Source organism: Phyllostomus discolor, chromosome X, assembly GCF_004126475.2.
Source record: "Phyllostomus discolor isolate MPI-MPIP mPhyDis1 chromosome X, mPhyDis1.pri.v3, whole genome shotgun sequence".
Classification (NCBI taxonomy): Eukaryota; Metazoa; Chordata; class Mammalia; order Chiroptera; family Phyllostomidae; genus Phyllostomus; species Phyllostomus discolor.
The window spans coordinates 407,847-420,992 of NC_050198.1; the positions used below are offsets into that span (position 1 = coordinate 407,847).

Below are 13,146 nucleotides of genomic sequence, written 5' to 3' on the forward strand. Positions count from 1 at the left end.
CTGCCATATAGGTTCTCTTTTATTGTTTTTTTTTTTGTGTGTTGTTTTTTTTTTTTTTTAATAAATCCCTGGGTACTATTATGAGTCTTGTAAAGTAACTATTTTGAATGAAGAGAGGCAGTATGGTAGACATGAGCAAATTTCAGGCAAAAAGGAAAATAGATTATATGTCACAAAGTAGTAAGTTGGATAAATATTTGTGGGAATCACGAATGTGGAAACACAAAATGAAGAAAAGGAACAGAGACAGGCAGAGTCAGAGGGCCTTGGAACCACAAAAATGATTTTATTTTGAAGCAGAAAACAACAGCAATGCAGAGAATAGCCTGGGTTGGGTGAGGTCTTGGCAGTATGACTCGAGTACCAGAGACTGAATTTGTCCAGGTAAAGGAGCAACACAGAAAACCAACTTTCCATTTACAAACTCAGCAAATCACCACCACATCTTCATGACACTAATCAGTGGATTCCCATTTACACTGGCTTGGATTGCTTCTCAGCTTTCAGATTTCATAATGACGTTGTAAATATTTTTGAAAGTGAAGGAGCCAGTGCAGTGAAGATTTTGGTGTCCACGTTTCTTCTCTTTTTGATATATCAGACATTGACTCAATTACAGGAAAAGTAGAAAATATCGGTGAGAGTTCTGCTTTAAAAAATCCCCAAAGAACACAAGTTTCTTATCTGTGGCATTATGTTTTGGGCTGGACAATTCTTTGTCATGGCTGTGCTGTACATTGTAGGAGGTTGAGCAGCATTCCTGGTCTCTATTCATGAGATGTCAGGCGCACCCTCTCCCAAGTTCGAACAACCAAAAATGACTCCAGACATTGACCAATTGCCCCCTTGTTGAGAAACACTTTTGAAAGCAACCTTCCTCCCCCATTATTGTCTCTGCATTCTTCTTACCATTGTATAAGGGCAGACCAGATCGATCATCAACTTCCCAACATTAAAAGCACATGCAAGTGAGCATATATGTGTGTCTCTGCAAGCAATGCATATATGCCTGGAGCCAAAATGGAATTCCATGTTCACTGGAGGGTGCTGGTTTGGTTCGTTGGCAAGTTTAAGATCAATATATCAGTACCATAATACAACGCCTGTTTGTCATCGGCTCTTTTCCTCTTCTCCAGCAGAAACCATCATTAATATTTGCAGTCAGTTTTTGAAGTCATTTTCTTTTAATGCTGGGAAGAAAATCTTCATCCAAGCTCTTTCTCATATTAATCTATTTAGATTCCTACTTGAATTATATGGCCAGCCACTTTGACATTAGATCCAAGTTTCTTCATTTGTATCCACCAAAAAGAGAGGTGCCATATTTCTGAGTGTTGTTATGAGGACTGGCTGCATAATTTGAGGCCCAGTGCAAAATGAAAACGCAGGCTCTTTGTTCAAAATTGGTAAGAATCTCAAGATGGCAACAGCACTGTTGACATAAACGTGATGGACCGAGCAGCCTCAGCTGGCACTGCATCAATGTTGTTGTATCAATTTAATTGGCACTGCCATCTCTTTCTCCCCTGAATTACAATGCTTCTTGTGAAGTAAGGACCTCAAAAACAAAATACTGTGACCCTGATCCATTTAAAGACTTGTACTGCAGCAAGTGTGTATACCATATATTTTTTAGACTTTCAAAAAAAAAACTCCACATGGAAATCTTTTCTACATCATTACAGTAATGAAAGGAAACAATGTGGACTTCTACCATATACATATTTTCTGGTAAGTATGACAACATGGACATAACTGGTATGATCCACAATGTTTTCAGTTAGCAAAGAGTGAGACTTCCACAACAAAATTATAACATAATCCCTTGTCTTTATAAAAATAGTCAAGACATAACCTAAACGGCTTGCAGTGAAAATCTGAATAGTAATTGCTTTATATTGAAAAACATTATATTCATGGAAATATTGTCCTTCTCGTAAATGCTTTACATTAACATTGTAAGGCAAACTGTAGTATTTATTGGTACCTGGAGACCACGGATTTTAGACCTTTTTATTTAAAACCTGTTAATGTACAAAGTGCATTAAAATATTCATTATTCAGCTACCAAAAGTATGTAAAAATTACTAAGACAACACTTTCAGTTTATTCTGGGAAGGCAAATACACATTGTTTTTATATTATAAAAAAATCCTATTAGGTTTCCAGAGAATGATTTTTTTTTCCATTGAGGTGTTCATCTTTTAGATGTGAAATTGCCCTAAGTAGCTATCAAAATATTCATCTGGGTATAAATAATATAGTAAATATATAGACTCTATCTGTTAAGAAAAAGGAGAGCATCTGCCAGTGAGGAGGACAGAAGTATGGGAGGTCGCCATGAGGTCCAAATTCGAAATCACACAATGTGATGTTGAAACAGTGGGTGTACAGATGGAGTGAGTGCAGGAACATAACTGGCTGATTTGCTTAAAAAGAAATCACTACAAACTATGCTTAAATCCACTAGCCCGTTCAGTCAAAATGGCTGACCCAGTAGCCCAGATAAATATTTTAGCACATGAAATGATTTGTAGGTGTCGTGCCCTTCATCAAGGTAGAACTAATGCCATACTCTAGGTCCAAGGACTGCTTGAGAAAGCCTTACTACAGGGACCATTCTGACTTGTCAGGTCAGCATGCCAAAAAGACCACCTGATAGTCGATTAGCAGGTTCTGTTGGCAGGTTCCAGTGTGGGAACAGCAAATTTGATTTTGTCTTATAACTCTATGGTAAACTATACTAGAATATACAGAGGGACTTCTACATCTTTCAAGATGTGTTTAATGAAAGTCAGTTTATAATAACTTTTGAGGCATGTGTACTAGCGAATAGTCCTTTATGCAATGTCCTTTGTCATCAATGTTAAATGTTTGGGGGATAACTTATCTTTGGACATGGTAGTGGTGGTTGGGGCCATGCCCTGGAGAGCAAAGTCAACGCACAGCGGTGCTGCCGTTAGTGGTAGAAAATATTTCTTTCCTCAGCCCCAGTGACAAAAGAAAAATTATTTGGGTGGGGGTGGGGAGGGGTAGGGCAGCTATTAAATGTAGTGAATACATTTCACAGGCCTAAAGAAACTATTAAAAGGAAGAATGAATTAGATTTATACCACGAAACAGAATCCTACTTCTAAGGAGACACAAATCAGGTTGAATTTCTGATAATCAGTAGGATTCCAAGTGACTATTTTTCAATGGCAATCTCATTCTTAATGTTGTCCCAGGATCCTTAATCCTGGGAAAAGCAGGCTACAGCATGGCCAAAGGTTTCAGAGCCTTTCAAGCTCTCTCATCAGCCATCAGAAGGTCGTTAAAGACTTGGATGTTACAGATCCCCAGCTCCAAATTCAATTGTTTCCCTTCTTGCTTTCACTCTCCATTGTAGCTGACCTAACAAAAGCTTCTTCCATCACAGTTAAAACACCTCAAGATAAACCAGAGTAAGAATTCCCATTTGCTTCCCTACTAGGTTCAAATCTAGGTTTTATCTTTATAGCAGTCGCACATTCTGTTACGCACTGTTGCAGACTATGGTGAAATAAAGATTGTAAATAGCTGATAAATGTATGGGCCTCTAAATGTGCAACACCAAGTAATTCCTAAAAGAGTCGTAATCCCCATTATGTTTCTTTTATAAATAATCTATAAATTTTCCTGTAAATACAAAAAAAAATTTGAAGAAATTATTAAAGACTGTACTTAATACAAAACACAGTAAAGGGGAGGCACGCAATCGCCTGTTTTGAGACCTATCTTAGCTAATTCCTGGATACTTTTTGGCGAGGTTTAATCACACTCAGGAAGCCTGTGCTTTCTATGTCCCCTAAATGGTGGCCATGAGCCTTTCTATTCCCCAGAGAGCACCTCCATGTGGCCAGGTGCTCATGGCAGCTGCTCTGTGCAGTCCAGATGGTCTGGGATGGGAAGCCCAGTTATAATGGTCAGACATTTGTTCCACACGGTGAAGGTGGGGCACACAGGCTGCGAGAATGTGATGTCAAAGGTGTAGAGGTGGATGGAGTTCAAAGCATCATAGAAAGCGATGGACCCATTATCATAGTCCAGCAGGATGCCAATGCGCCGGAGGTGAGGGGCTGGCTCGATGGGGATTTCCTTGCTGTTGTGCCTCACCACCCAGTTATTGTGGCAGCGGCACAGTGCCCAGGAAGCGGCATTCTTCCCGATCCACTCGTGCTTCGGGGCTGACTTGTATGCAAGGCCAATGGCATACCTGCAGAAACAAAACGGCAACAGGAAAACCAATGAGTGCATTGCACGGATACATGGAATACTTTTTATGGTCCTCAGGGGTCATGAGAACGTATTCCTCTGGTGTCCCTGTTCATTTCCTTCAGTGAAAGCTTGGCAAGAGCCCTGACACATATGTTCCTCATCTTCTTTCCTCCCAAACATAGAGTGGGCAGAAAGGGGCCATTGTATTGACCCACGTCTCTGTTTTCAGTTCAGACATTGCGAGAGAATTTGAACTCTGTGTTTTGCTGTGTGTGTGTGTTTTTTTTTTAAATACTGTCACGAAGACTCACACAATGAATTCTCTAGACCAGCAGCATCCAGAACTTTCTGCAATGATTCCGATGTTATTCTCTGTTCAATATGGTGGTCAGGAGCCACATGTGGCTACCAGACACTGGAGCTGTGGCTGCTAAGAATGAGAAACCAAACTTTCTATTTCTGTAACTTTAATTAAATGAAATCATTTAAGTAGCTGACCGTGGGCCATGGCTACAGCACTACTCTAGACTTCTCTTCTTGACCAGTGAATTTTTCAACTGATGCCATGTTTGTCATTTTCCACAACTTCAAGTCCACTTTGCAGAAGGCAATCATGCAGAATGATTTTCACTTATGGGGATAAGTTTCTTGTCACCACACAGCCTCAGTTTTCTCATCTGTAAAACAGGGACAATGACCGTCTCCATCTGATGGTTATTTTGAGGAGTAAAGGAAAGAATGCATGTAAAGTCCTGAGTACAAGGCTGGTGTGGAACATTCAGTAACTGTTATTTTATTATTTTTGTCCATTGATACATTACTAATAAGTAGCAGATTCAGAATTGAAACCTATGATCACTCAAAAGGCCACAGACAAATAACATTCTCTAATGCCTACCCTCATCAGAAATTGTGTAATTCATCACTGCCAAGAGCTGTTCTGCTTATATTTCCTGCTACACTCTGAAAAATTCTGAATGTCTTTGAGCAGATGGATATCCTGGTTATTCTAAACGTTCTCTCACTGCTCAAAAACATGTTAAGAATTCTTTTCACAATGTTCTAAGCTTCTTAATCTTTTTACCCCACTGAGCTGTGGCTCTGTAATATTTATACTATTTGTTATGAAGATAAGCAAAACCTATCATTCTTAATAAAGAGTGAATGATGAAGAGCTCAACTTTTAATATGTTGTAACAGCAACTAGTCTAACTAGATATTTACACATGATACCATACCCATGTAGAGAGAAAAACTTCATTGGTCTTTGATAAAAGGGCATTCTTTTAAAAATCTCATGTTGGGTTTAAAATATAATCAGTTTAAAAGTGCTTTGTTTAAAAATCACTGAATTAAAAAAGAGAATGGAATTAATAATCCATTCATTCCAGTGTGTTAACCCATCTGCCATCAATCCAACCTCCGCTCTTCCCTCTCACAAATCCTGTCCTAGATCACAGGGACCATCCTGGGGCTGCACTTTCCAGAATCGTCTTTCCAGTAGGAGTCGGGATCAGGCTCTGCCACTGTGAATCCCTTGCACAAGACCCAGAAGTTCCAAGAGGAGAGTAAACACTCTTTTCCAGACAGCAGACAGCACAGGTAAGCATTACAGAAGCGTTTGGGCAAGCTCCTGGGCACACTTGCCTGTGGGCTGTGGGCCACCTTCCAGCACCCACAGCACACCCAGGCTTCATGGACTGGAATGGCAGGCTCCCTGACTTGTGCTCCCAGCCCTTCCTCAGCTCCAGGAAGCCCCTGGTTCTCTTTGCCCTTGGAGTACCTAGGGTAACTTCTGTTTTTCTACTGGAGCCTAACTGAGGCACTTTGGGAAGGTTTTGGTTTTGCAATTTTTGGGTATTTTCCCCATGGACATTCTCTATGTTCTGGTAGACAATGTTGCCATTTTTTCAGATAATTTGGAATCTACATTTGCAACGCAAAATAGCCAGATGTCTGTATTGTTTCCTTCTTGTTGCTGCATACCACTTCTATTTTTTTATTAAAGAACTTGGACATTTATTTTCCATCTGAACTGAACTCCCTATGATATAGCTACTGCAGGTATGGCTGACTTCATTCAGCAAATGGGAAAACAGAGAGAAGGTTAAAATTAGGAGCAAAATCCAGGATGTTGCCCTCTTTCCCTTGACTTCTGGCCCAGTAATTTTTGCATGAACCCATGCTTAGTTAACACTATTTCACAAAACACCAAGTGCACATTATCAGCATTAGACAGTAAGAACTACATGTATAGTCCATTAAACAAAGGAAAATACCATTATATTATCATTCATCTGAAAAATATGCACATATTTCTATTGAACTTGAAAGGAGCAGACAGAAGGTGACATTCCATTGGGTTATGCAGTGGGACTCGGAGAATTAAAAAAAGATAAAAATCATGTTTCTCAGAGCAATATTAACATGCCCCATTGCATGGATCATAACATGCATGTTAATTTAAAGTCAAGACTGTATTTCATGAGAAAATATATGTGCCATTAGCTGTTGTAAATCAAGGAGCCACAGGAATTTGATGGTAGAGGTCACTCCCTTGCTTACTACCACCACCCAGGAAATGTTCAATTATGTTCTACATGAGAATTTTCTGAGATTGACACAATAGGTTTGTAAAAAACCAAAGTGTGGCAATTAATTTAAAAGATTTCCCCCCTTATAAGTTGGTTTTGACATCTGGAGGGTATTTTCAAGGTAATGCTGATCCGTGTTTATACAACTGAAGTGGTCTGGCAGAATTTCCCATGCCATTCATCAATGGGAATCAGATCCTAATGATCAGGTATCATTTATCATAAATAATTATTAATGGGCTTGTAATTATTTAGACACTGGATTCCATCCCAGATTAATACAGCACATTAATTAACTAGAAATGTTTGCTCCTCTGCACCTGCAACAATTCATTGTATTTTCCTTTGGGCTTTTATCTTGCCCCTGTGGAGCTAAAGACTATAAATGCCAGTCTGGACCAGAGCCGAATGAAGTGGAAGGATTCATTTCCCATCCTCCAGCAGGATGTTGGAACAGCAAAAGGTTCTGGGCAAAGAGAAATGTGAGTATCACAACAGAAGAAAACCGACTTGGTTGGCCAATATAGTTACTACTGTTAGTAACTAGTAGTATAGTAACTAGTAGTATGGTAACTATACTACTGTATAGTTACTACTGTTGGGAGACATGAAACATCCAAGCCTGTGATTTCACTTAGATTTCAGTCGACTTATACAAACATGATTTGCATACATTTGAATTTAAAGTTTTTTAAATAAATGAGGAATATTTTAGCATCCTTATCTAAAAAATAACCATGTTATAACATTCATCGTCTTCAGGTTATGCAGTTTTCAGTTTTTTTTAAAGCAAGGATTAATCCATTACTTGTTAAGTACACCACTGTCAGCCCTAAAAACTAATTATAATGTTTCAAAAATACAGCATGTTGGTTAAGAGTGGGGATCAGCAAACTACAACTCACAAGCCAAATGTGGCCCTCTGCTGATTTTTACAAATGAAGTTTTATTGGTACACAGACACACCCATTTGTGGATACATGGCCTATGGCTGCTTTCTCACTACAAGTGGAGTTGAATAATTGTGACAAAAATCACCTGGCCTTCCAAACCAGAAATTGGACCCTTGGGTAAGAGTTTGCACTCTGAAGACTTCCTAACTCTACTACCTATGAGCTTTGTGACACTGGGCATGCGCCTCAGTCATTCCCTTTGTAAAATGGGATACTAGTGCCTATCCTTGTAGGGATAGGATAAATGAGTCAACATTTGTAAAATGCTTAGAGTAGTGCTTGGTGCATCGTTGTGCTAGATGAGGACCGGTCAAATAAAAATAAAATACCTCCCTTTCTGAGCCACAACAAACATGTACATTTTTGAGCCAGCCAGCCAGAGTAAGGTGTTCAGTTTGTGGCATAGGCAAGGTCAGCTTTGTGAGGTTAACCTGGCAAGGTAAACTAATTCAAACGTAGATTGCACCCCGACCTTCACCTTTAGGCTTACAAAGTCCCTGGGCTGGATCTACCAGACCTTTTGAAGTGATTTCCACCCAGCAGCCCATGATCACTGCTTTCTTGTGGCCTTCAGCTCTCAGCCATTTGCACCAACTGGCCCAGTCCAGAATAAAAAAACATACAGGGCAACAGAAATCAGTTTTTTTTTAAAAGTAATGAAGAGTAATGATTTAATGTAGGTATTGGCAAACTTTTTCTATAAAGGGCCAGAGAGTTAATGTTTCAGCTTTACCATAGGATTCTGTTAACTACTGAACTCTGCCGTGTGACTCAAAGGCAGCTATAGACAAGATGGAAAAGAATGGGCGTGGCTGTGTTCCCATAAAGTTTTATTTACAAAAACAGGCAGTTGGCCAGGTTTGGCCCAAGGGCTGTAGTCTGCTGAGCAGTGTTAGCATAGTAGGTTCCCCCAGGGATGAGGGATCTATCATAACTGCAATTCTTGCCATAAATAAAAAATGGATGAACTTGAAACAAGTTATTTCTCTTACTGGTTCAATGGTAGGTTAGATGATTACTTGGCATATACTCACTCTCTCTTCTCTCCTCCATGGGAGGAATATACTTCCCTGTACCGTTGGCTCTGGGCTTGGCCATGTGGCTAGCCAATGAGAAGTTAGTAGACATGAAGCAAGCAGAGGCTTGAACTGTGCTTGTACTCTTGGGCTCCTTGAGAAGATGGCGTGGGTAGCCCACACATCCAAAAAGGATGAAGAGACACATAGAACATACCTAGATCCAACCTACAGCTTAAGGCACGGGTGGCAAACACAAGGCGCGTGGGCCGAATTCGGCCCTCTACCTTGTTTTATCGGGTCCAGCACGTTGTTTCTACCTCGAGGCAGCGCTGAGCTCCTTGGCCCTAGTTAAGGAGTAGTTACATTAATACAGTCCTGACATTACATTCAGCCCTTTGAAGGCAACCGTGAGGCTGATGTGGCTCCCAGTGGAAATGAGTATGACACTCCTGGCTTAAAGCATAGCCCAGCTGAGGTTAGCCTTGCCTAGCTGACCCACAGATGAGGGTGTTAATGAGCAATAATAAAGGATTGTTGTTGGAAGCCACTGAGGTTTGGGATGTTTGTTATACAGCATGACTGTAGCAACAGCTGGCTGATACGACAGAGGTTTTCTGCACGTTCTTCTTCAAGGTGGACTCTGGTATGGGTGGATGCTCTGGTATAGAGTAAGGCGTACTTTTTTATAACTGGAGACAATAGATATAATTGCCTACCATGTGCTTCCGCTTATGACCACTTCCCAGTAATGCCGGCCGCTATCAATGAACACATTTCCAGCCACGCCATAGCTCCCTTGGCTGGTGAAGCGTTCAGGCGTGTGACTCTTTTTGGATGATGACTCATCACGTTCTACTGTCAAGTTATCATGAGACACTTTTAGCTTTCGATGTGCAGATTTGGGATCCAGTTTAAACGGTTGGCCTAGAAACAAGTTTATAAAAGAAAAAGAGGAAGAGGAAAAGGACTGTTTATTTAATATGACCAATAACATATTTTCAGAATCAGACTTTAAAAACCATCATGACATGTCTCAAAGATATATTTTACAGAATTAACCCCAGTGTATGCATTTATTTATTTTTTTTCCAACTTACTCTCTAAAAACATGTACCAGCAGAAATACTGAGAGGAGAAATTAGTTTCATGTTTAAGAGTATGTGTTTATCAGCAGTAAAATAAAGTTATTTGACTACTAAAATTAAGGATTTGAGTTAAATGAGGGTCCTCCAGCACAACAGTTATTGTTCCTGTTGACCGGCTGGCTGGCAATCCTGTAACATGGCACCATACTGACATACTCCAATTTGCTTTCTCTTGGGAGGTCTTAATGTAAGGAAATACTGTGTTATATAACATAATATTTCTAGATCAAAAGATGTAAAAAAAGAGAGGCTAAAACAAAACACATGTGGACAGAGACAGAGAGAGAGACGACAGTGTTATGAGACACGTGTATAAACCAGATCATTCTTTGTTGTGGGCTGTCCAGTGTATTGTGGGATGTTTCCCATCATCCCTGGCCTCAAACTACTAGATGCCAGTAGCATACACCTCAGTTGTGACAACCAAAAATGTGTCTAGACATTGTTAAATATCCCCTCCCAGAGGGGTGGGGTGTTGCAGAATCACCCCTGATTGAGAATCACAGACCTAGGCAGACATCGGTAAAATAAAAAAAATTCCTGCAGGAGTTATTAATTTGCTAATCTGCTACAGAAAATATCTGCCATTTACAAAGCGCTGACTGTGTATCTCACACACACATGCACACATACACTCTAATTCTCACAAGAACCCTTCCAGGATTATTTACTTTAAAAATGTAAAAAGTCTGAGGCACAGAGAAGTTAATGGTCTCATAGCCCTTAAGAGTAGAGTCAGTTTTAGCATCCAGTGGTATTTGATGCAAAATGCACTGGTCCCCACTGGCTCTCTACTTGCTTCCTGAGACACGCAGCGATGCCTAAGACAGAGGAAAGGAAAAGAAAAGGGGAACGGAGGCAGCTGAAAGGAGACACTACAGTTCTGCTGAACTTATGTGACTTACTGTTTGTCTTCAACTTCCCAGGCTCACTGCTGCGGCTGCCTGCCTGGTTGATGGCCTTGACAATGAAGATGTACTTGGTGCCACTCTGCAGACCGTGTACGGTGTAGTGGTTCTGCTTGATGTTGGGCACAATCATCCAGCTATCTGCCGAGTTACAGAGACCTGCAAAGCCAACCAGATGTGGTGCACTTCTTTGGTGCAAGCATGGGGCAACATTTGCATAATTTCAGGTTATTTGAACCATAAGTGGAGTACTTGCTTTCTCACTTCTTAAGGAGACAACCAATAAACTTGAATGCTCAGTGTCTTGCCGCCAGTAGTTCAACCTGTATTTATTATTATGTATTCCTATTGTGTGCTCTAAATGGAAAAAAAACACTTACAATTATTATATTGCAAATTCTGTTCGATATGGATGAGAGCAGCAAAGAGAGTTCTGTCTGGTACCTTAAGCACAGATTATGTGCTAGGGGTCACCACTGATTCCTCCCATCCATTGTCATTATGATGATCATTAAGTATTTATATATCATCAATTCTGAGACTCACGGAAGGTGAGAAGACACCTGAGTGATGTATGAGAAGCTGACTTTACTAAAGCAGATGTAGTAGATTGCATGTTTTACTCTAATTCACCTCCCCACCCTGGATCCAGGCCTAAGAGACTTGGCAGTTGCTTCCTATGAACAGATGGGATACATTTCCTTATCACATGGCTTTGAATGGCCACGTGACTTGCTTCAACCAATTGCTTGAGGCTGAAATGTCAAGCTGCCAGTTGCAAGAGTAGGCATTACAGAACCTTTAGAGAGCCTCTGGTGCCTTCTTGTGCCTCTGCCGTTGTCACAAGGAGAACATTCCCCAGAGAGTCTGCTCATCCAGATAGGATGAGATGCAGGGAACGGCTCTACTGTCCAGCCAATGCAGGAGGGGAGCCAACAGAGACTGGCCAACTCCAAGCTCACTTCTGCCAGGGAAGCCAAGAAAATGATCATCGGGGTTATTCGTGATCCATCATCAGTGTGGCCATAGTTAAGTGATTCAGCAGACATGTTCCTGAGAACACCTCGCAGCAGGGGCACTGATGGGCAGCTCAGGCCCCAGTGCGGGCCTTAGAAAAGCATCCACAGGGATTTGGCCAGCTGAACCCCCAGCATGGCTGGTTTCAGAGGAGAGTGGGGCTGCTGCTCTGGCTGCATTCTGCTGGGTTGGGGAGCAGGCTGAGAACGGATGATGCTTGGAGGAACATGCAGGAAAAAGGAAGCCTGTTTTGTTTTGCAGCTGGCCAGTGCTGAAAACATCTCTTTGGTACTGGGTCCAACTTTCCTCTCTCCACCTCTCTACCTGTCAGTCTCCACTCTGATAGAACCTTTTCCCAGCTCCTAGGTGACTGGGCTGTCCTGAAGTTTCCTGACTGTGGTGAATTTCCTTCACCTGTTGTTGATAGCGGGCCTGGCCCCTGCACTTCCCAAGGGCTCTAGACTCACCTCTCCATCCCTTCCTTTCAGTGGATTTGCAAGTGCAAGGGCTAGTTCTTTTGATCTTGAGTCAACTTATACCTTACCACACTCTCAAGAAGCAGCCCCTTAATCTCCCTTCGGTCTCACCTCTTTGAGAATCTAATAGAGCATTTCTGTAGAAAGAAGTTCAGGAAACCTGTCTTTAAATTCTATTAAATACTTTCTCCAACCTTTGAATTAAACGTTGCTCATGAGTCTCACAGTTGAGAAGGACATAAAAGTATTTTTTCAATTGTGAAAACCCCCCTCATATGATTTGCATCTTGAGTATACCATATTTTCAGACACACTTCAGTGAGTCTTTAAAATATATATTTATATGCATACCTATATATATACACACACATATGTATTTGACTTTGGGAATTTTCTGTAATGTCTTTATATTTCCACCTGGGAACATTTGCACCAGGAGGACGACCGGATTTGACAAAGCGAGCATGAAGCAAGGAAATCATGTGAAGCTCAGAGAAGAGGCTGTGTGTGTGTTTGCGTTTCGAGATACAGAAGAGCAGCTAAAACACCACCACCCCTCGCCCTCACCCCCTATTTCCCCCAACTCTTAGCTCTCTGCTTTCCCACAAATTCTTACTTGTGTAAGACTGTGGAAAACATTCATAAATAGTTTAGTAACATGGGAATCTCCCTACCGCATAGCACTTTTGCTGATTTCTCACCTTACCTTCTGCTTGAACATAGCTGTAATAAAGTCAATACTTCTGGATAGGGCCCCGGCCAAATAGTAGATTTTGATCCAAGCAAAGAATGGTCATT

The 13,146-nt window shown here is 41.0% G+C and overlaps 1 protein-coding gene across 5 annotated transcripts in view; it reads right to left on the reverse strand.

The window, feature by feature from the left end:
• Nucleotides 1–264: 264 nt before the first annotated feature.
• The window catches only part of MID1 (midline 1), a 400,721-nt gene continuing 387,839 nt past the window's right edge, over nucleotides 265–13,146 (reverse strand). For all 5 annotated transcript variants that reach the window (XM_036016641.1, XM_036016640.1, XM_028522396.2 and 2 more), the window contains exons 8-10: nucleotides 10,853–11,014; nucleotides 9,519–9,726; nucleotides 265–4,234 (exon numbers count right to left, since the gene is read on the reverse strand). In XM_036016641.1, coding sequence (XP_035872534.1) covers nucleotides 3,886–4,234; nucleotides 9,519–9,726; nucleotides 10,853–11,014 — 719 coding nt within the window. In that variant the 3' untranslated portion in view covers nucleotides 265–3,885. The remainder of the gene's footprint in view (nucleotides 4,235–9,518; nucleotides 9,727–10,852; nucleotides 11,015–13,146) is intronic.